The following is a 22,559-nucleotide window of genomic DNA, read 5'->3' as shown; positions in this document are numbered from 1 at the left end:
CTTCAAAAGAAAATCCAAGATGAATTAAAAAGGTTTTTATAAAATTCCAGCATTTCACCTCTTAAGAAAGGACTGCACCATGTACTTTGAGACTTCATCACACATTCTCACGCACAAAATCAAGTACTGTTTCATATCAAATATAGATTGACAGCAGTGTTTTTCTGCATCTGTTCTGCCCATATAAGAAGCCAGCTTCATAGAGCAGAAGTGTCCTGAGGCTTAAAGTTCTTATAAATATGAGAATTTCAATTTTTTATAATGGCAAGTTGGGTATGGTATCCAGCTGTGAATCTGCTTATATAATATTTTCAGTTTTCACTGACCTTTTTTTATACTGTATGTTCCAATATGTTGTCATACAAATTCCATGATTAATGGCTATTTACAAAATCTTGTGTAAATATCTTAGAACTGAGTCAAACAATGTGCAAGTTAAACAGTGTGTTTCTGAATATTGGAATGACATATGCCAGGAGAGTATTGAGTTTGGTAATGAGTATTCTTCCAAAGCCAGATCAGTTTCACATGCTGCATGGGATCATTATTTTAATACGATTTAAAAGATTACTTTTGCATTGTTAATATTTTATAAAGTTTACATTTGCCTTTTCCTAGAGATCATGTCTATACATATGAATTACATGATAAATTACCTTTGCTTAATTGTTAAAATTTATGTTAGTAAAAGTTTTACAAGACCATGTTATTGCTTATGTTTTTGAGCTATGTATCATATGTTTACACAAAGCACAGATTACTTTTGTCAAAGTCACTATACTGTAACTGAAGCTAAGTATTTTATTTGCAATGTAGTTGCTTATTAGAACATTATAAATGGTGAGAATTTCAGTTCTGCTGTAAGTCTCAGTGGAGGACTTCAATTTTTCTTTCACCTCATTAAGAGAAGCTTCATCCTAAATTAAGTTTTAATTTTTCCTTTAGGTGCAGCTTCTCTATGAGCTGGCTGAGATCACGAGTAAAGTTTGGAATAAAATTCAGAGGAAAGGAGTTCTATATCAATCTGTATCTTCTGTGTATGCTGAAACCATGACAGGACCTGCTCCTCCTAGTTCTCCAGTTAAGAGTAGTGTTGGTACCATTCCACCAGATACCAGCACATACAGTCCATCTGCTGACATTGGAACCACTACTGAGGTATTTTTATTGCTTTAAATAAATGTGTTGTTTGAGATCTGACCTACAGAATGTAGTGGTGTGCTGTCAAGGAAGAATCAGAAAAATCAGGAAGTGTAGTAGAGTCCAGGTGGAAAGTAATTTTGCCCCAATAAACTAATAAAGAATACTTTATTACTCATTTTGGTGGAACAAAAGAGAGAAAAAAAATTGTTGTATTGCGCCTATATTTATTTTTTGTTTATATTGTTTCTCTTTGAAGTGAGTGGGTATTACCTTGTGTCAGAAAGCTGTGGTTTGTGTGTTCAGGTCAAGAAGCATAAGCCATTTTTCAAGTCCAGAATTAGTAGAATAGTAAGTGTTGTTTTGAAAATACCTGCGATACCTATGCTGCTTGTGAGCCGTTCCAAGCAGTCAGCCAGTCAGTCTGATGCCTGGCTTGGTGTGTAGCTGCTGTGTGTAAGTTGCATTGGTAACCAGGAGAGGTACTGGGCTGTGAAGGCTGCCAAGCTTGGCATTGTGCCTGGCTGTCTGCTCACCCCACCTCCATCCAGCCACAGCTGAACCACTGTGCCATCTATGAACTACTCCTGAGGCTCAATCCAATCCCCTGTCTCAGCTGGCCATGTCTCAGAGTGCTCTTGTAGCTCTGTCACATGAGCATTTGGGTATGCATCTTCAGATATAAGGTTGGACACTCGGTTTAACTTGTTTCTGCTTCCTTAATTTATAACACTGTGTAACTGCCTGGAGCAATCTGGTGATCCTAATGTCTGTGTTTGCCTGAGACTGTAAAATATTTGAGGCAAGGGGGGAGTCCTGTGCCATACTGAGGAAAGCAGACTAATTCTTTTATCAGCATGAATGCAATGTTAAACTTCATCCATGAGTATCACTAGCCATAAGTCACCAGGTAGCTGGTATGGAGTACAATGGGTGGTCACAGGAAGCTGTGCAACTGCACAGGCATAGTATTTGTGGTTTTCTTAGTGCCCCTGTCAGGTTTACAAGTTAGAATAGTAAGTTGACCTTGTTTGTGCTCCAAGAGAGAGTGAAAAATGCATCAAAAGAGTTGAAGGTATGCCAAGGTATCACATGTATGAGGTGCATTGTTTTTAACATAAATCTATTACAATGTAGGGATACTTTCTGAATGACTGGCTTTCAGTCTCAGGATAACCCCATCAACTTTAGGGACACCTCATAGAGCAGTTCTGGAATGCAGGCAGATATACAATAATTTGGATTCTGTGTGCAATACATATCCAACATTTGGCCAGGATTGGTTTAGCCTTGTGTACAGTTTATATTCATTCCCAGGTTTGGAGAAAATGAAATGGTGACTGCTAGTGCCTACTTTTTATATGCATCATACACATACACCAAAGAGGCAGCTGACATTAAAAGGTGTTTGAGTTAGAGTTTCAGTTCTTAAGTTGTTTCACTAAAATGTTTCTAGATATTTGAATAGCCTTAGTTCTGGTGTATATCTGTGTGTGCATGATTTCAGTTGTGAAAAATACTGCCATGAATACAAAATTGAAGGTAAGAAAACAATGTGGTCACAAAAATAGTGGTTTTCCCACTACTCACATCAAATTAATTTCTCGTTGCAATCAGAAACCACCAGCTTTGTAAATAACAATTTGGTTTTGATCATCTATAAAGACAGCAGTATTTGGAGTACATGCTGTACTTGGAGCATTAATCGGAACTATTTGGTAATTGTATTAATCCATATGTTATCAAGATTATTTTGGTGATATGTTTCCAAGTTCAGTGTTCATATCCTGTCCTTTTGCATAATATTCTTCATCATTTATTTAATTTTCTTTGTATTCTCAACAAATGTTATACACTATCTAGAAAATGTCTTCTCCTAAAAATTCTAAATTATATGAATGAAATTTAATGAATCGGTGAACAAGGAACAATATTAGAGTAACTAAATAATAATAGATAATTTCTGTAGATTTGACTTGGCAAAAATTTCCAGAAGTTTGTTTTTTATCAGACTCTGTATTTTGTTTATATATTTCTATAGTTTTGAGCCTTGAAATCTTGAAATCTGTCAAATGAAAACAGCTTTGCTGCCGTAGCTGTGGGATTTTTTAAGTTTAGAGATTTTATAGTTGCTGTGTTTTGCTCTGTGGGAGACACATGATTATTTTTAAAGCTTCTTCCAGCTTCAACAGACTTGCTATAAAAGAAGAAAGCAAACTTACACAACTATTTATATCAAATAGCAAAAAGAAGGTAATTTGTTTATGTGATCTGTGAATGATTTATATTTTAAGCTGTGTCTAATTCCTTTCTTGCTGACAACTTGATGTGAGCACCATGGTCTGATGTAGATAAAGCTACCTAGGCTTCCTGACTTTTAGCCTGGGTGGTGTTAGGACAGGGAAGCATGAGTGAGAGACTTAAATACTGGAGGCTGAAAACAGTTAATCATTTTTACCATCCCTGCCTTGGAAAAGGTAAGGTAGTACAGACTACAACAGGCCACTTGTTACTGTTTACTTAAGTACAAACAGTGGTAGAAGTGTTTAGTCCTTGGGGAAACTCAGTGATTGAGCAAGAACGCAGAAGTTATTTTGATAAGGCATAGCATTAGTGTGGCCAAACTGTGATCATCCCTGAGCTTTACGCAGGCCAAGGATGAAGGCCTCATATGTTTGGATCTTCCTGATGAACAAAGATAAATTCTGGTAAGAAAATAAACTCAGTATATTGGTCAATTTGCAACAATTGGTAAAAGAATTTAAATTGTATATTTTAGGACTTGGCACAAGAAGTTGTGGGAAAATAGTTCAGGGTTTCTGACTCTGGCTTGATTTTTCAGTAGATCTGGAAACAGAGCAGAAAAGTAATGCATAAACATATTTAACAATAACATGCTGGGTGCTGAAAATCCAAAATGAAAATTGCAATCCCATGAGAAACAAGAGCACAGTCTTTCTTCTCACTTCAGTTTTTCACTGCAAAAACACCTGTGAATTTGAGCTTATTTGGGGGCAAAAAAATATAAAACATCTGCTACTGCAGACCATCAGATTTTCAGGCCCTTTGACTCTGCCTAATGGTTGTGGTTCAAGTACCATGAACCGAAGGCTAAGAAGAAATGCAATCTCTTCCAATTTTTTGCCTCCCAAAGGGTAGTCATACAACGTGTTATATCTGTCTTCAGAGAAGCATCTGCCACTGACAAAGAGAACAGGCATATTCAGCTGTTTACACATTTTCATTGCCGAAAAAATGTAGGTAGTATGTTGAATTTAAACTGTTGAAGTAGGCAGAGGCAGCACCGTGTCACCTCTGACAGGGACAGGGTGTTGAGCAGCTGAGGAGGTCTCTTGATAAGCTCTGCAGCTGCCATCAAGAGATCACTGCTGGATGCCTCAGCCAAACCCAGTTTTAGCTACACTGACCTGATGCCAGTCCAGGGGGGAGTACAGGTGAGCGACCTGGAATACTGGGTGGGAATGCAGGAGCCCAGGTACAGAATCGTTGGGTGAGGTGAAGCCCAAGTGAGTTGAGGCCCTTGTTAGTGTTTTCAGGGTCTGTGGTAGAATGAGTTCCAAACCCTTGCAATTGCAGATCCAGTTTCTAATGATGCATCTGGGTGGGTATCTCTAACTATAGGGTAAATGCAGTTCTTCAGAAATCTCACAAATGCTGTTTTAAGTAACCTTCTGCCAAAATTATCAACTGACTGATTCTCTGAGAGCTGTTGCAAATAATCTAATATCTTCATAAAAATAATCCTAAAGAAGTGTGGGAAAATTATAGCACGACTTTTCTTCAGAGTAAAGTTATCTTTGTACTCAAAAACTCAAACCACTAAATAAAAATAGCTCTCTGTGAAAAAAAAAAATCCTAACAAAATGCATGAAACAGCTGAAAACATTAAATAAAAAAAAATTATAAAATTAAAAAATTACCATGGTGACAATATGTATTTGCTGTTAAGTGTACCCCTTTAAGTTTAATCTGCTATTGTTTTTTTCTTTTTCAACTATCAGAAATGTAGAGACCTGCCAAAATTTTAGAACAAAGTTGATTTTCATTCAAAATCCATTTTGGAACATATTCAGTGGGAGAGTGGGAGGGTGTGTGGAAGACAAGAAGGAGACTGTCTCTCATTCCCACCCATTCTATCACAATTTGTATTTTACGGTTTTGCAAAATGAAGTGTGTTTATAGTACAAACAGAACATGAAAAATGCTTCCGATTAAAAAAAAAGAAAAAAAAAAAAGAAAAAAATTGCTTTTTATAGAATGCAAGAAATAGAGAGCCACAAATGGGTCCACAGAACATTAGCATTGTCAAGAATATTGGCTTGAACTGTAAATAAACATATAAGTATTGTTTTTCTCTTTCCTTACCTTAATTGGCTTTCATTTCTTGATACTTTGTAATCCATCTGAAGATCTCAGCACAGGGAAATTCTCTTTGGCTGGCTCCTTCCTTCAGATCTGCCCTGCTGAAGGGATCTGCCCAAACTACTGTTGACTCCACCATCTTTTTGGAGCATGTGAGATGGGATGAGAAGAGTCATCTCAGACACAGTGAAACTCCAACACTGAGGCATCATCTTTTAGGGCAATCATTCAAAGGCAAATTACAAAGGTGTGGGAAGTTATTGAAAAGCAGTTATTGCAAAGGAGCTGCATGGATGTTATACAAAAGAAACAAATAGAAAAGAATTTATTGTCAGAAATTGAAAGGATCAGAACCAGTGCCATTCTCATGGCATGAAATCTCAAGTCATGAAATATGTTGAGGCTTCTCTGATGTCCTCCAAAAATGAGGTCTTTGCAAATAAAGACTCATCAAAACAGGAGACAGGATTCTCAAAGCATTGCGACTTTGGAAGGACACATTTTTCACTCCTATCTTTCATTGCTTTACGAGTGAGCAGAGCAGGTGAAGGGAGGCAGGCTAGTGTTTGCTGAGGGTTGACAGGGATAATTGAGGACAGCAAAATGGCTGGGTTATGTCATTGATTTATTACTGGAGCCTGCCATTTCAGGAGAAGCAATGAGGACTAACAGTGGTTAGCACTGGAGAAGTGACTGCTCTGCCTACATCCTTTCAGATGCTGGGGAGCTTGCAGGCCTGACACTCTCCAAGGCTGCTTTCCCCATACTTTTCTGTTCCAAGGACACGGGTGCTGGCATCCTTGAAGAAAACTGAATTTTGTTTTCAGTTTTAAAAAGGTACTTAGTTTCATGTCACTGTTAGTTATTGCTGCCTTGTAGGATAATTAAGTGGCACTGGAGAGAGTCGAGTGCTTTGTAGAGACAGTAGGAAATACCCTGCAAGGACATGGTTAACAAATACTATTGGGATGGGAATCTGGACAAAAAACGCAAGGAAGGATTTTGCTGGAGAAGCTAATAGGAAATACAAGTCACAGTTCTTGAGAAAGAAATTAACCTCTGCCCTGAACATGTTATTCAGCAGGTTCTACCACACTGTTTTTTTAACTTGTTTTGTTGGGTGGCATATGTTCTATGTGCCACTCCAATTTGGGAGCTAGATGCATCATAGTGAAATGAGCTATCTGAGGTTTCTCCAATGAGATGTCCTGCTGTTGTAGGCATAAATATTATTAGATATTATTAGCAGAACACAGGCCCTGCTGTATTTAATAATTAAATTTGCAGACAGTGTAAGAGTAAAACAGAAGAGGAAGAATAAACAAATACTAAAAGCAAGAGGGTCATGCTAAGTCCATGACTTGGAGAGACATTTCAGGTGAGATAGTGTAAGCAAGTTAGCTCACTTACAGTGTGATAGGGACCAGATACTTTTTGAATCTCAAGAGTCTAACAGTTTTTCAGAAGATGGTCACCTATGGCTCTCCAAGTAATCTGTTCAGATCTGTAAGCAATAATGCCTTATATAAGAACTATAAAAATAAATAGAAATTGTTTTCTTTCATACGTTTTGATTAACACAAAGCCACTGTCACTATAGAGGATTGAAGGTGAACTGGATCTTAATTTTCATTGCAGCACTTCGTATTACATCTGTTTAGCTGGTCCAGATATAGTCTCATGTTTAGGTGCTATTTTCTAGAAATGTACATTGGTTAGTTGGACAAGCTTTCCTTTCCTCATATCAATGAGCATCTGGAATGCTAAGTTCTCTGTGTCAGCTATTGGCAACATAGATGGTTTCTTCCCAGTTGTAGTAAGGTATCATTGAGCTTTTCAAGGGTAAAGGTTACTGCATGCAGATAAAGTACCTTTGCAGTTTCTCTCTGTGTCTCCTTATAGTTTAGAAAATGTATAATTAAATTGTAGGCCTGAGTTGAATGAAAAAGTGATTAGTCAACATAAATGCTTCCATGTGAGTTATGTCATTAGGTTTGGGCTAGGTCCTACCAATCCAGAAAATAGATTGCTAACGGAACTTCCATACTTGCATTTTCCAGCCTTGGACTGCAGAATGAGGCAAGAGCTGTCAGATTTTAATTTTGCTACTGAAAGCAAGCTTTCCTGGGACATCTGAAGTTGAAACAAGTGCATTCTGAATCTTGCCTGACTGGTTAAAATGGTTTCAGTGCAATTGTAGTGCCTTCTGTGTAGATCTGCCTTCTGGGGTGTCTTCCACTGAAATAATCTTGGCTTTTAATTAGATAAATCTCAACCATGTTGTTAATCATAATTTACAATGCCTATTCCCACAAACCTTCAATGCAAGCAAGATAAGACTTGAGGTTTTTATTGGTCTGTTAATCTTGGAAACAACTTGGTCTTAGTGAATCAAAATGATTAAACCTTTTTCTTTTCTTTGTGCTTGAATGAAAAAAACTTGAAACACATGGTGGAGTTGTGAGTGGAGATGCTCCTGGATATTCAGTGGCTTCTGGATGACATTAGTAACTTATATGTCCCTTGCATTCAGTTTAATAGGCTGTAAACACTGGGAGCTGATGAGCAGTTATATGTTTGCATCTTTCTTTCCCTATCTGGAAGATCCAGCAAAGGAGCTGGATGAGGTCTTTTGGCTGGTAAATATTATCAGAACATGCCCCATTGCTCTAATAAGCCCACAAAACAGAATTTCCAGTATAGCTTTTACTTGTCGTCATCTTCTCCTAAAAACAATAATCTTTGTGTCTTCTTTGTTGAGTCCTTAAAATTTTAGGGAATGAACAGAGATTATTGACACAGAAGCTTCTACAAGCTTGTTTGTCAACATTTCATACATTTAAGAATATTACAAGTGAGAATCATTTTTTTAACAACAGAAATATTTAGAAAATGGCAAATAAAATATTTCCAATTCTTACAAAAAGCAATTATTTTCTGAAATCTTTTTTCCAGGAAATTACAGGGAAGCACATACAAGGGGGAAAAAATGACCCAAATGCAGTGTGTACATAGTGTAGGTGTTATGGCTTTACTGTGTGGCTCTTCATTTGGTACTTCCAATGACTCTTCCTTTGCCTTTCAGATATGTGCAAGCCTCCATATCCCTTTTCCTATTGCATCTCCAAATACTCCTGTTAGCCTTTGTTTGAAATTGATGATACTGTTTCCATAGTGTAGAGTTAATAAGGCAAATGTGCTATGCCAAGGAGACCTATCATAAGACCTTACAGGTTTACAATTTAGTCTTTGCCAAAGTCTGTTGTCTCTACCAGAGTAAAGGGGAAAAAACTTTATCTTTTCCTGGTGTTACAAATGACTTAATCCAAACATACTATTTGGGAATCTGTATTTCTATAGTTTGTGCATCCGTATCAGTTGAGATAGAAAAGGAACCCAGAAGTGGTGAAAAGCAATACTTTTTTTTCCCCTCAGCTATTGCTTTTGTTTTGTAGGGTGATTCTCTCCAGGGTGGTGATGATTCCCCATTCTCAGACTCCATTACGTTGGAACAAACAACAAGTAATATCGGAGTCTCAAGTGGACGTGTCAGCCTTTGGATGCAGTGGATGTTGCCAAAAATTACTGTAAAATTGTTTGCTCCTGATCCTAGAAATAATGGCACAGGTATTCTGCATTTTTCTGCTTAATGTACTATTTTAAATTCCAAGAAGCACAGCCCATTTTACAGCACAGTATTAGCTATTCAGAGCTTGTGTCAACATTACTGAACACTGTAACACAGAAATAATAGGTTGGAGCTGTATTTTAAATAACAGCAATAAACTGTATTAGGTTACTGCATGCAAATTAGAATTCAGTGTTGTTTTTGGCATAAACTTTCCTCTCCATGTGGACAGCTGATTAAGATAAATTGGAAATAAGTTGGTTACTTGACATAGAGTGTAATATTTATTTCCTTAGAAACAATCATGTTTTGTTTTGATATTATTTAGTCATATCTTTGTGTATGTTCATAAATAATCCAATGTAGTTTAATACTGATAATTTCAAATTTCAATTTATTATAATCATCATAATATAATTGATAAAGTCAAAGGAAGAAAAGAAAAATATGTGTTGTACACAGCTGATCTTTTTTCTCTTTGAGATATAGTTGAATTATCACCCAACAGTAATTGTTTGAAAAAAAACTCAGATTCCGTAAACTGCAGGACTTCAGTTTGGTTTTTTTTTCTAGGAAATACTGCTGCTTAGCTATTAACATTGTTGCCCATAGAAATGTGAAAAAAATAAAGTGACTTATTTTTAAGACTAATTTTCAAGAAATGTACTCAAACCTTTGATTTTAAATAATTACACAAGAGAAATAAAACTATTGTAATTAGTGTAAATATCTTGGCAATTTTATTTTCATTTTTTTACCCCCTCAGAATTATGCTATAAATACCTAAACTAGAAACCCCATATATATGTTTCTCAGTACATTTGTATAAAAAGGTTTGGATTCTAGTGTGACACTTGAATCAAAAAGTGCTTTCTGAGAAAACTCTGAGTAGAAGTAGCATCATCCTATTTACAAAATGTAGTGTCTCAGATGTATTTCTTGCTTAAAATCCTTCAAGTTTCAAATTAATAGCTAATAATTTTTATTTTCTTTGACTATTGCAGAAGTCTGTATTGTCAGTGAATTAGAGGATCTCAGTGCCTCAGTGGATATGCAGGATGTCTACACCAAAATCAAATGTAAAATAGAAAGCTTCAATATTGACCATTACAGAAACAGGTAATTCCTGCAAGTTGTGATGCTTTCATTTCAGGCTGAAAGATAAAGGCGGGTGATATTTTCGGGTTTTTTTTTTCTTAATTCTTGATTTAAAGTAGATATTTAATTTCATTTAAATCATTTTAACCTTTTAAATAATAAAAATCACAATTATGTTTCCTCAGAATTAAGTCTAATTCCATAGAAATACATAGAAATCATTGCAAATTTAGGAGAGTGGGTTTTTTTACACTTACTGCTCTCTTGATCCATGAGACCAAAATTATTCATTTTAACTTAACTTTGGAATGGGAAATTCCTGAAATATTGGTATATGAGGTGTTAGTGAGTGCCTTATTTAATGATTTATGCTATGTTACTCTTACATGCTGAATAGAAACAGCTCAGTTTTTCAGTTCCTGAGGCAAAGCAGCAGTTAATATAATGAGGAGAGCTGAGCTGGTAATCCAGAGATTTATTGTGTCACATGGCACAGTGTTGTGCAGACACCTGAGTAAAACTTCAGTAATTAATCACAAGCAGTACATCATCAATACTGTGTGTATTCAGGGTAGGTAACAAGGCCTAGTCTGCCTTCACACTTTGCAAGTCCTGTTTGTCTGGATAGTTGGCTACACCAATGTGACTGTGTCACTTATCCCCCAGGCACAGGGTTCTGTAGACAGATTGCATCTTCTAGTGCGTGTGCCATCTTCTAGTTTGTATTGGCCATGAACACACCAGTCTTGACAGAGAGAGAGCCTGTGTACTCTTTGATCAGCTAGAGTAGTATTTGCCATTACAGATCAACAAATTCTATTATGAATTAAGAGATTAAGAGAAAATAGAATAGTTGTGTTACTCCTTGAGAGGAAAAACATAGTTAAAAGCTTCAGCATGGCTGTTGGCATTGGATGTAAGTAAAATATTTCGGAGCACAAAGCATTTTGACTTGGGAATCAATATCTGCGAGGTCTTATTGGATGCTTATTGTTCTCTGTGTACTATAGGAAGGACATCTAGTATCAATTTAGCAAAGTTACCATCATTTCTTTGTAATTTTATTCCTGATGAGCTGTCTTAAAAAATATTTCAATTCCTGTATTTTTACCTAAGTTACAAATGCATTTATTGTTTGTATAAAATAGAATATTTGCTAATTAAAATTTATACTTTTTTTTTTTTTTTAAATCTTTTAAAATCATGTCACAGTGCAGGAGTGCTGAGCATGTCCTGGGATGCATCAGGCACAGCATCACCAGCCGGGCAAGGGAGAGGATTTTCCTGCTCTGCTCTGCACTGGGGCAGCCTCACCTTGAATATTGTGTGAAGTTTTGGGCACTACAACATAAGAAAGTCATTAAACTACTAGAGAGCATCCAAAGGAGGGCAACAGAGAGGGCGAAGGGCCATGAAGGGAAGCCCTGTGAGCCGGGTCTGAGGTTACTTGGTCTGTTCAGCCTGGAGAAGAGGACACTTAGAGGAGACCTCGTTGCTGTCTCCAGCTTCCTCATGAAGGGAAGAGAAGGGGCAGACACTGATCCCTGTTCTGTGGTTCCTTGACAAGACCCAAGGGAATGGCCTGTAGTTATATCAGGGAAGTTTTAGGTTGGATTGTTAGAAAAAGGTTTCCACCCAGAGGGTGGTTGGGCACTGGAACAGCTCCCCAGGGAAGTGGTCACAGCACCAGCCTGACAGAGTTCAAGAAGTGTTTGGACAATGCTCTTGGGCACATGGTGTGATTCCTGGGGATGGTGCTGAGCAGGGCCAGGAGTCTGACTCAATGATCCTTGTGGGTCGCTTCCAACCCAAGATATTCTGTGATTCTGTGAAATCCCAGTAACAAGCTCATCTTAACAAACTTTGGGGGGAAAAAAACAAACAAACAAAAACCTAAAAACCCCCAACAAACTCAAAACTTACTCCACTTCACAAAATTGTTGCTGTTCTCATTTATATTTTATAATCTATTTGGAGTAACTTTCCTGTGTGTAACTCTCTGTGGACTAAAACCAAAAGCAGAGAATAGACAAGGTAAACTTTCTGTCTTCCAGGCCAGGGGGAGATTGGCAGTCAGGACATTTTGAAGGAATTTTTCTACAATGCAGAGAAAAACTTTTGGTGAGATTTCTGTAGTAAACTAAAGTGCTTACCTGAATAACTCTTAAGCAAATTACTTCACTTGATTCTCCTATATGTTAGAAAGAATGGTTACAAGAACTGTAGTGCAAGGCACATCTTAACACTTAAAAGCTAACTTTTTCTAAATAATACTGATTTTGTAACATATGAATACAGCTTTACATTCACCGTGTCTTTGTTCTTGTAATCATTCTCTTCCTTATTCTGCTAAAGCTATCTGCTGAAAATCAAGGGTAAGTCTCTTTTCTACACACAGGATTTTACTATACTGTTATTCTGATTTGTCTTGACCTCTTGCTGTAGGTTGTCCTTTCACATAAAATTTTACAGTTACCTTTTTTAATCTCTTTTTTTGTTTGATCTGACGGAATTTCAGCTTTTTAGGAAAAGGTATGGCATAGGTTTATCTTGCAGTTACATCGAAACATGCAAGCTAAATGTAAACAGGTTTTTTTCTGCTTATAGAGACATTTTTTTGTTTCTTTTTTCTTCCTATCTTCCATGCCTCGTTCATTACCTCAAGCCTTGGGGAAGATTCTTGGTCTCTGGGGCAGTATGGAGGTGTGTTCCTTTCCTGTACTGACAAGCTGAACAGACGCACCTTGTTGGTTCGACCTATCAGCAAGCAGGATCCTTTCAGTAACTTCTCTGGCTTGTTTCCCTCTGTAAGAATCTTTTTAAAATTTTTGAATACAGAACTTTCACTAATAAATGCCAGGAAAAAAAGGGAAAAAAAAAAAAAACACTTAAATTAATTTCTTGTATTCTAATTTTTTTTTGTGCTGAATATATTTCTTGGTTAAATTGATTATGTAACTTGTGTTATTTCCACCTTATCCTTTAGTAAAAATAGTTGTCATTTTTTAGTAGGTGAGGGAACAAGGGTTGATGGTTCACAATCTTGTGCATAATAACAGACCACCGAAGTCATTGAGATTAATTAGAAGTGAGCACACACAGTACATTTGAAGGCCAAATATGTAAAAGCCAGTACTAAATGCTGCATTTTTTCATGTAATTCTGATATCTACTTAGGGAATTAAGTACATGGTATTACTGCAGTATACCTTTTCTCTAATTCTAATAATGCGACAATTAATAATTCCATATTTGAGTCTTTCTTTTAAATGCTTGGAAGATTACTTGCTGATTCAGAATATCTCAGTGTGAGACATTTAAGCCATTTTCTTCTTGCATCTTTATCCTTGAAGAACTTTGTTTTATGACATTGGCCTCTTTATCTGTGGGTCTATGGAATTATTTTATATTAGTGAAAGTTCTGGATGGTCTGATTTATTTTCATCATGAAAATTGATTGTGAGTACTTTCTATTATTCTGTTTGTTTCAGTTCTTATAGTAAATTAGTTTACCAGTTTGTTTTAATTCATTTAATTTTGGAAGCTTCCAGTTTTCCAGCATTTAAACTATGTATACTGTTTATTTAAGAAAGGAATGTTGTTCTTCTGCTGACAGTGTGTAAATTATATTAAAATAATTTCAATCAAATTTAACATGCTGAAAGAAGCAACTACTTGTAAAATATAGTTGCTTTCATTTGTGCTTACGTGATTAAAGCTAATATTTAAATAATCTTAAAGAATTTTGTGAACATGTTTTTACATTGTTAAAATAATGATTTTTACATTTTGCCATTATTAACAATGACTAAAGAGCTTTCCAAGGTAATATGGAAACTCTCCTGTACATCTTGTGGGAGCTAAGCATTTAATTGTTATTTTAGCAAGACAAAACTGTCTTAAGTAAAGGAATCTGCTATTTTTAAAGTACAGTGCAATGTATGATAAAATTACATGCTTTAGCAATATGGCACAGCTACTTTCATTAAATACTCAGAGGTGATGAGGCAAAACCAGTTCAATCCTTATCTAGTTATACATCCTACATTTAGTTATACATATTTAGTTATACTAAATAATCCTTATTTAGTTAATCCTTATGGGTTATACATCCATGTTAAGATGGAGTGATGCTCTCTTAGCACCAAAGTGATATTTTAACAGCTATGGTGTCTGCACGTACAGAAGGAACAATACAAAGGGAGTGAGATCTACAAATGTTTTAAATGAAGGAGGAATCAAAATATATAACTGTGTTAAAAAATATCAGAAATATTTGTTAAATTTAGTTTCTTGAAAAATTGGGGTTTTTTGGCTTATTAGATGTGAGTTTCATGAAACATAAGTAATTAGAAAAATATGTTCAGAAATTTGTAGTTTTAGATTACTTGATGCAGAGAAGTGTAGATAGGTTATGGACAAACTGTGCATTCAAAAAAATGAAAGGTCTTGTGGGGGTTTTTTACTGTTAAATGACTGTAGAAAGCTACTAGAAATATAGAATCCTAAATAACCAGAAATATGGTAATTGATGAATGTTACATGTAGATTTTTGCAGTTTATTTATTTATTTTTCCTTGAAACAGACGACTGCAAAACTTTTAGATGGCTCACACCAGCAACATGGATTTCTTTCTCTCACTTATACCAAAGCTGTGACAAAAAATGTCCGGCACAAACTGATATCAAGAAATGAACGAAGGACGTTCCATAAGCTGTCAGAAGGTCACACTGATGGTTCTCCTCATTTTCTCCATGAGATCCTTCTCTCTGCTCAGGCTTTTGATGTGGTCCTTTGTTTTCCTTTGCTAAATGCAATTGCAAGCATTTTTCAAGCCAGGTTGCCAAGGAGTCAGAAGGAGAAAAGGAAGTCACCAGGCCAACCAACAAGGACTCATGCTCTGACTTCCCGCAACTTGCCTCTGATTTATATCAACACAGGCGTAATAAGAGTCTTCTTTCCCAAAAATGAAGAAGATCATCATACTGCAGAAGGTATGATATTTTAGAGATTTTTTTTTGCTGTTCAGTACTGTAGTCAAATACTTCTGGTTAAATCACTGATCATTGCTTCTGTTTTAAAGGTCAGAGTTAGGAAACATCTAACATTCATGCTACTTCTCTGCACATTTGCTCAGAATTTCCTTTAGCTATTTATTTGATCCTTGCTTTGATACCTATAGAGTTTGCATTTAAAATGCCATTATAAAGAATGGTCAAAAATTGTGGAAAGAGAACTGAACCTAGTTTTGCAGTGGTGATTCTTTGTCAGCTTTCATTACATTGGTATCAGTGCAGTGTTCCATAGACACCTGTTCCAGCAGCAGAGTCTAAGCAGGGAGCCTTAACTCTTGTGGACACCTGGAAAATGATGTGGTAGTAAAGCAAGTAGATCGTTTAGTTTGTAAAATATTATTAAAATGTACCTTAAGGATGATGCCCAACAGATGATCAGATGATGCCATTTAGCATTTTACTTGAATCTATTGTAGCTCTCTTGTACAAAAAGCTTTCACGTATTTACAGAGTTTGGGTAGTGTAAAATGTTTATAAATAGCTGTCTGATCGATGGATAATACTTGTTCTGTAAGATACTCTTTTCCTTTTGTATGTAAAAATATATTTCCATCCCTATTACAATCTTTATATATGAAAATAGATATGCTAATGTTAAAATTAGACCATGTAACAGCTAATAGGAGTATATTCACTTCTCACAATTCTTCTAGAGATTAAAAAAAGTACTGTTTTACTAATATCATGATACATTTACGTAAGTTCTGTAGGTATGGAGCTTTTTTTTTTACCATTATGTACAACACACAATATAATCCTAAGAGTATAGTCTTCAGATTTTTCTCATAACCTAACTGCAAGAAGTGCACGCAGTGAGAATTTACATAGATCATTTTTTTGCCAGCATCCTCTGCAATTTTCCAACTGGGATTGCTGAAAACACAGGAAGATAAAATTAGACTGGCTGTCTTGGCAAGAAAGAGTTATGATTCTAGTTGGAAGGGAGTTCTAGGGCATGCTGTCAAGGAAATCTTTTGTAAAAGTATGTTTCTGTAGCTCTGTAGCTGTATACTTCATTAAAAAAAATTATAAAAAATACTTTGTCTTCTTGCTGTTTCTTGCTTAAGAATGCCTGCAAGGAACAGAATTGCCATGGTTAAGCAGTCAATGTAGGAAGAAAAACTGTATGCTTTTACAGCAAAATGATAAAGATTATCCTAATTAATAAGAAAGCCAGCTACTCTTCCACTGGAAAGCTCTGAAATACCATCACTATAAAAATTGGTAGTGTTCTTTCATTTCTTCTTTCACCCCAGATTTTCCCAAAGTCTCATTTGTTTATGAACATGAAATTAATTGCTTCTCTCTTCCACTGCTTATTGTCATCAAGAACAATAGAAATTAGAAACAATACGGAGCAAAAGAGTTGAATAAGACCCACATCTCTGTTGTGTTAGCTCAGAATAATGTTATATCTTCTGGAGATATGCCTCCCTAAGATCCTCATTCATCATTTATTGATTAGGAGAGATTTTCAATCCAGTCAGAGGCTTGTGTGTTCCAATTTGTGATCGCTGCAAGAAAAGCAGAAAAATTATTTTAGTTTCTCTTCTAGTCAGTTCTCTGTTGTGCCTACTGATAGCTACAAAAACTATCCTTCTCCCAAACTCCACAACTAATTGTGACTTTACATGTACAGTTTTTAAGGAAAAAAAAAAGAAAATCTGTTTTTTACTTGCAACTTCCACAGTGAACTGTGGTAGACAAGCACTGAAATAATCAAAATCATGTTTCTGCTGAGGAATTTGCATACATACATGCATGCATGACTACACCCACACATTTTTATAGTATTTAAGTTTCATAGTTTTTGCAGCAGCACCAATCAACTTTTATTTTTGTGGTATGTATGAGGGCAGCATTCTATCCTTGGCAATAAGCAATGCTGCGTTCTCTGAGTTTGATTTGTTAATACATCAGGTGGTGTTTCAAGCTCTGGCCAACAGCCCACACTTACTCAGTAAACAAGTAAAGGTAACTAAATATATGAAAGCAATATATGACAAGTAGGAACAAGAATTACTGTATAGTAGAAGACTATAAGTAAAAATTATAAATTGCAAAAAACTGATAAGAGCTTACAAAGACAGAAAAAATCCACATCTGGCTGGTTTGAGGACAATAGCAACTCTTCTTTGTACGTACTAAGAACAAAATATCAGGAATCACTATAAAGGACATGATAAATTTGTTGATAGTGAAAAAGAAAAGGCAGCACACTGAATAAATGTATGTCCTGCATTTGTAGAAGTGATATATTCTTGTCACATGAGCATGACTCTTTACTTTGAAGTCTGTCATAACATATGATTTGTAACATCCTCCTCAGTTACTATTTAAGTTTGAAATCATTCAGGCTGAGTAAGTTGTGTGCAGGGATCTTGGTCTTCGGAGGCTAATTTTTAACACACCTTGGAAGAACAGATTTTAGACAGCTGAAGTTTTATCTAGTAAAATGAAAAGTGTAATGTTCAAATAAAATTAAGTCAGGTAGTTTTATTGTTCTCCATCAGAGAACATAAAGGAAAAATATTACAGGATTCAGTTAATAAAAAATTACGTATTTGTTACATGATAATAAATATGGTTTTATGGAAAATTAGACTTTTGAAAACCATCTGATTTCCATTCTTCATTGTGGTTTCAATTGTTAGTTGATAAAATGTTTGCAAAGATTTGATGTGCTTAGACTTTTCTAGGGAGTTTGACATTTTGTCTCATGGTATTTAATTTAAATACATCCCCATACTGTCTCTGTGGAAATGTTAAGTGAATTTAAAATAGCTAACCAGGAATCTAAAAAAAACCCAAAACCACAAAAACTCATCAATTGGGAATAATAAATGAAATTGGTGTTTAATAGTCTGAAAGTAAATATAAAACCGTTGCTGCTATCATCAGCAAATGTTGCAAAGAATTTCCTGAGGCCATGCATGTGGGTTACTGTGCTTACATCACTGCTTGTAGAAAATACAGTAAATCTTCTAAAACTGAAGTTGTAAATCAAGGAAACAGTTTACACAGACTAGGTCTTCAGGACTGGAGAGACTATCCTGGGAAACAGTGGCTGAAACAGCTTGAGGGTCACAGAGGACTGAGGGAAAAGAAGTAAGGGAGGTAGCTGTACTTCTGCATATGACAGATGCTGGAATATCATGTCCAATTTGCTTTCTGTTGTAAAACTGGGTATTGATAAAAGTAGAGAGATGCTGAAAAGTATAAAAAATGTTAAGCACTAGACAAGGAGGCTTAAAAGGAAGGATTAAAAGAGTATAATATATTTAGCTCAGCAAAAAGATGGCTGAGATGAGTGGATAAAATCAAATGAGATTGTGAACATTTGAGTCTGTAATATTTTCCTAGATTGTACTTATATTGTAAGTATAAAGTAATATATGTACAGTATTATATTGTAAGTATGCTTAAATTGTAAGTATGTTTTTAAAATGTAGCACAGATGGTTTTCCCCTCAAATTTTTTAATATCTGCTATGACTGTGATTGTTTACTACATTATTTCCATATTTTGAAAAGCATGGGTTAATGAATGGAAATATGAATTCATCATATGATTTCATATGACTCTTTAGAAACCAGCTGATTATATTAATGTCTGTGATTCTTTCTGATTTAAAATTGGCTTATTTATTGATGTACAGTAAACTGTACACAAAAGGTCCGTGCCCAGCCTTGAAAATAACTCCTAAAATACTTACACAATAGAAACTGTTATTGGTAGTTCTGTGTTCATTTTGCTTTGCCAAGTGGCAGAGACAAATTTAAATTCTTAGCCTAAGATATATTTTATTAAGAACCACTTCCCAAGAATAAAGCATCTGCTACCTAATTAAGTTGCAGTTATAGTCAGATGTATATTTAATACCATCACTCCATTTTCTTATGTGAGTATTGGAAAGCAAATACCAAGACCTAAGTGTACAGTGGCAGTATTCTAGTACTTAGAACAATGCCTTACTAAGTTTTGAAAATACGAGTTCAGATTTAGTCAAAAAATTTAGTTTTTCATCAGCTTAACTCTTGTATCTTATTTCTAGCAACCAAACAGTCTGTAAATAGTTTTGTTTAGCTTTGGGGGGGCTATAGGATTTGTTTTTACTTTGTAAGTACATGAGTTTCTTTTAAATAGATCACTTGTGTGCTAATAGATTTGTGTTCCTACTTTGCCACAAATTTACTGGGGTATTCCCTACAATAATTTGAAAATATCATATTAGAATTTTTATGATCTCTTAGATCTGTTCAGAAATATACATGTCTGTATATGTATTTAACTGCAAAGCATGGTGTCTTTTTCACCATGACATTACCGGGTGTAAAGAAACCATTTTTTTAAACTTAAAGATTTTGCTGGTTCTTACCACACCAACCATTTCACACTTTGGTAAAATACTTAAACTATCTTCTACTGCAATATCATTTTCAAAACTCATATATGAGAGTCTTGCAGAACTTCCTTGGATGTGGGAGCAGGTGTGATGTCGTTCCATCCTTGTTACATCTCACCCAGGTGTTGCAGTGAACCGTTTCCCTTCATGTGATGAACTCTTTGAACTTGCATCACATCTGCTCCGGAGTTTCCTAGTTAATATAGAGTCTTCTGAGCAGAGCCTTATCTAAGTACTTTGTCTGTGCCTGCTGACAGAGTTAGCTTTCTACAAAAAATATGGTGTTATTTTATTTCTGGGCAGAACTTTGGTTTTCTGTCTAATATGACCACTGCTTTTAAAGCTATGAAACTTTACATGTGGCTGAAATTTGAAAATTATGGAGATAAGTGGAAAGCAGAGATTTTTCTCCTTGGAATTATTTTGTTATTGATGTGAAATTTACTGTCCAGTATAACATCTTGTTCTTTGTATATGTGTCAGATTTCAGATTCTCTTGTTTCAGTCCTTGTGTTTGAACTTTTCATGTGTGTTGCAGCCGGTTCCAAATGCTACCAGGATGGTTATACTGTGATATTCTGTAATGTTTTACATCTAAAGATATAGGCTCATAATAAAAAGGGTGCACAATTCAGAGTGGTTTACATGCTGACATTTCAGCAAAGAGTTATTGGAGAAACAAACAGATCACAAAGAATCTGTGATAAAATATCTGAAGTCATTTTCGAATAAAACCCCCCCACAAAAAGTGTCAGAGAGAATGAGAAGTCACAGACCAGGATTGAGTGGTGTGATAAAACTCTGGGGAAGTGAAATTACAATAGTTTTGTCCTTATGTATCACAGCAGGGCTATTGATTTTGTGTTGCTCCTGTGCAAAATCGAATCCTTAGCAAATATTCTCATATACATTTTTTAAAGAAATAGCTTTTCAGTGTTCCTACTATGTGCATTTGACTTTTAATCAAACACATATTTTCTCTTCTCCTAACTACAGCCAATCCATCAATTAAAGAAGACACTTTGGTTCTCAAGATTGGATCTGTCTCTATGGCTCCTCAGGCTGACAACCCTCTTAGTAGAGCTGTGCTAAGGAAAGACATTTATCAGTAAGTGTCAGGGGAGGGGTTTGGCTTTTCATATATGGTCTCAGAAAAATTCATTCTGGGAGAAGTTAATTGTTCAATAAAACAGGTACGTGCAGCCTGTAAAAATACTTTTCACATACAATCTTTTGATATTCAAAACCAGGTTTTTCTGATTCTCTTCACTTGCGGGCTTTCAAATCCATTTAGACAAATCAAGTTCTGCTGTGAAGTGCTGATGAATAACAGAATTTAAATGTCAAATCATTGTGAAGTTTAAACTCACAGATGAGAACATTTTGAGAGGTTTTCTTTTATTCAGCTACTAATAAGTTCACCTTAGAGGAAAGGAAATTTTTTGTGACTTCCAAAGTGTTCAGTAGCCATATAGTGAGAAGGAGATAGATCTTAATAATATAAATGGTAAACATATATTCAAACTGTAGGATTCTTGATGTCGTGTAGATCAAAGCTTAAAGGAATGCAAACTTCTAAGGAGCTCTTTCCCAGTAAACACATTTTCTGTGAAAATGTCATGCTCTGGATTATGTCACTAAGTATGTGCAAACCACACTAATCATATATAGGCAGCAAAACTGGTGAACATATGTAATCAACATGATAAAAGTAATATATGATCCTTAGTAGAGTTGGCACTGTTGCCAGACATGAAAGTAGGGTTGCAAATAATACCAAGTGAGAAAAGTCACAGAAATACAGATGAACAAGTGTCTTATACTTCCCGTTGGTCTGTTTTTCAGATGTGGCAATATTTTTAACTACTTCATAGTGCTCTTCAATAGAAATTACAAACATCAAAATCTTTTCCCAGCAGTAAAACATTTACTGCCTAGAAAATGACAGCAAGTTTTACTTTTGTCAAAACTAGGATTTTTAGGAGACCATGAAATATCTCCAGTTTCACTTCTGATCACTTAGAAGTTGTAAGAGAGTCTTTTTTCTCATATTTCCATGTGGAAACATTTAAATTAATGGGTTTGCTTCTATGTTTGGTTATAGTAGTTTATCCTTTCTTTTTTTTTCCTTCCCCTTTTGTTTTTAAATGAGCATTTTATCTTTTCTATTATGGAGCTTTCATGGAAGAAGTTTTACAGTCTGGCACTAGCAGTGGTTTTGGGTGGCAAGGACTGATCCAGCTCTCCATGTGCTCACACATGAAAGAGATCTTCCAAACATTTGTACAGGCTCTTCCTGCTTCTACCCTTTCTGTCTGAGGAGACTCCCATCTGATACCTGCTTTAAGAGTCAGAGACCCAAATGTAGGTTCCACTCTCCTCACAGCAACAAAAACTTTACCAGAAAAACACCTGATCATAAAGTGGAATCTGCAATTACCAGCTTCTGTGAGGTCGTTACAGTCACTGCAGGGAACTGAGTGATGTGCCTTGTATGCACGTTACAAACCAGTGAGTAAGGAACTCATTTGCATCTAAAATCAATGAAACTATGCTAGTTAACATTTTTGGGTCTGTATCTTTGCCCATGTGGCTTTACCTAAAATGCTGAAATTCAGTGCTTTTCAAATCACAACTTTACTTCAAGGTTCTGATGCTATTTTGTATTATGGTCATGTGGGTCTTATATACCTAAATGTTCCAGACAAGATTTGTGCAGTGTATCTTTGGTTTTCATAGTTTTGAACCAGTTACAATATGCTCCATTCCTCTGTCCTCCTTTAGAAATCATGGCACCAAATGAGTAAGGTAGAAATAAGCACTGGACCA

At 35.6% G+C, this 22,559-nt stretch overlaps 1 protein-coding gene across 10 annotated transcripts in view; it reads left to right on the top strand.

Annotated features, from left to right (window-relative positions):
- VPS13B (vacuolar protein sorting 13 homolog B) overlaps positions 1 to 22,559 on the top strand; it is a 438,627-nt gene that overhangs the window by 243,881 nt on the left and 172,187 nt on the right. For 7 of the 10 annotated variants that reach the window (XM_083871399.1, XM_083871397.1, XM_083871403.1 and 4 more), the window contains 6 exons: positions 946 to 1,158; positions 8,979 to 9,150; positions 10,156 to 10,270; positions 12,915 to 13,056; positions 14,836 to 15,244; positions 20,727 to 20,838. In XM_083871399.1, the coding sequence (XP_083727525.1) occupies positions 946 to 1,158; positions 8,979 to 9,150; positions 10,156 to 10,270; positions 12,915 to 13,056; positions 14,836 to 15,244; positions 20,727 to 20,838 (1,163 nt within the window). Of the gene's footprint in view, positions 1 to 945; positions 1,159 to 8,978; positions 9,151 to 10,155; positions 10,271 to 12,303; positions 12,371 to 12,914; positions 13,057 to 14,835; positions 15,245 to 20,726; positions 20,839 to 22,559 lie in introns of all 10 variants that reach the window. The other 3 variants (XM_083871402.1, XM_083871401.1, XM_083871400.1) reach the window with 1 other exon arrangement.

The sequence above is a fragment of the Zosterops lateralis genome (assembly GCF_965231275.1).
Source record: "Zosterops lateralis genome assembly, chromosome: 1".
NCBI classification, from domain to species: Eukaryota; Metazoa; Chordata; class Aves; order Passeriformes; family Zosteropidae; genus Zosterops; species Zosterops lateralis.
This window is presented reverse-complemented; position numbering and strand designations above follow the sequence as displayed.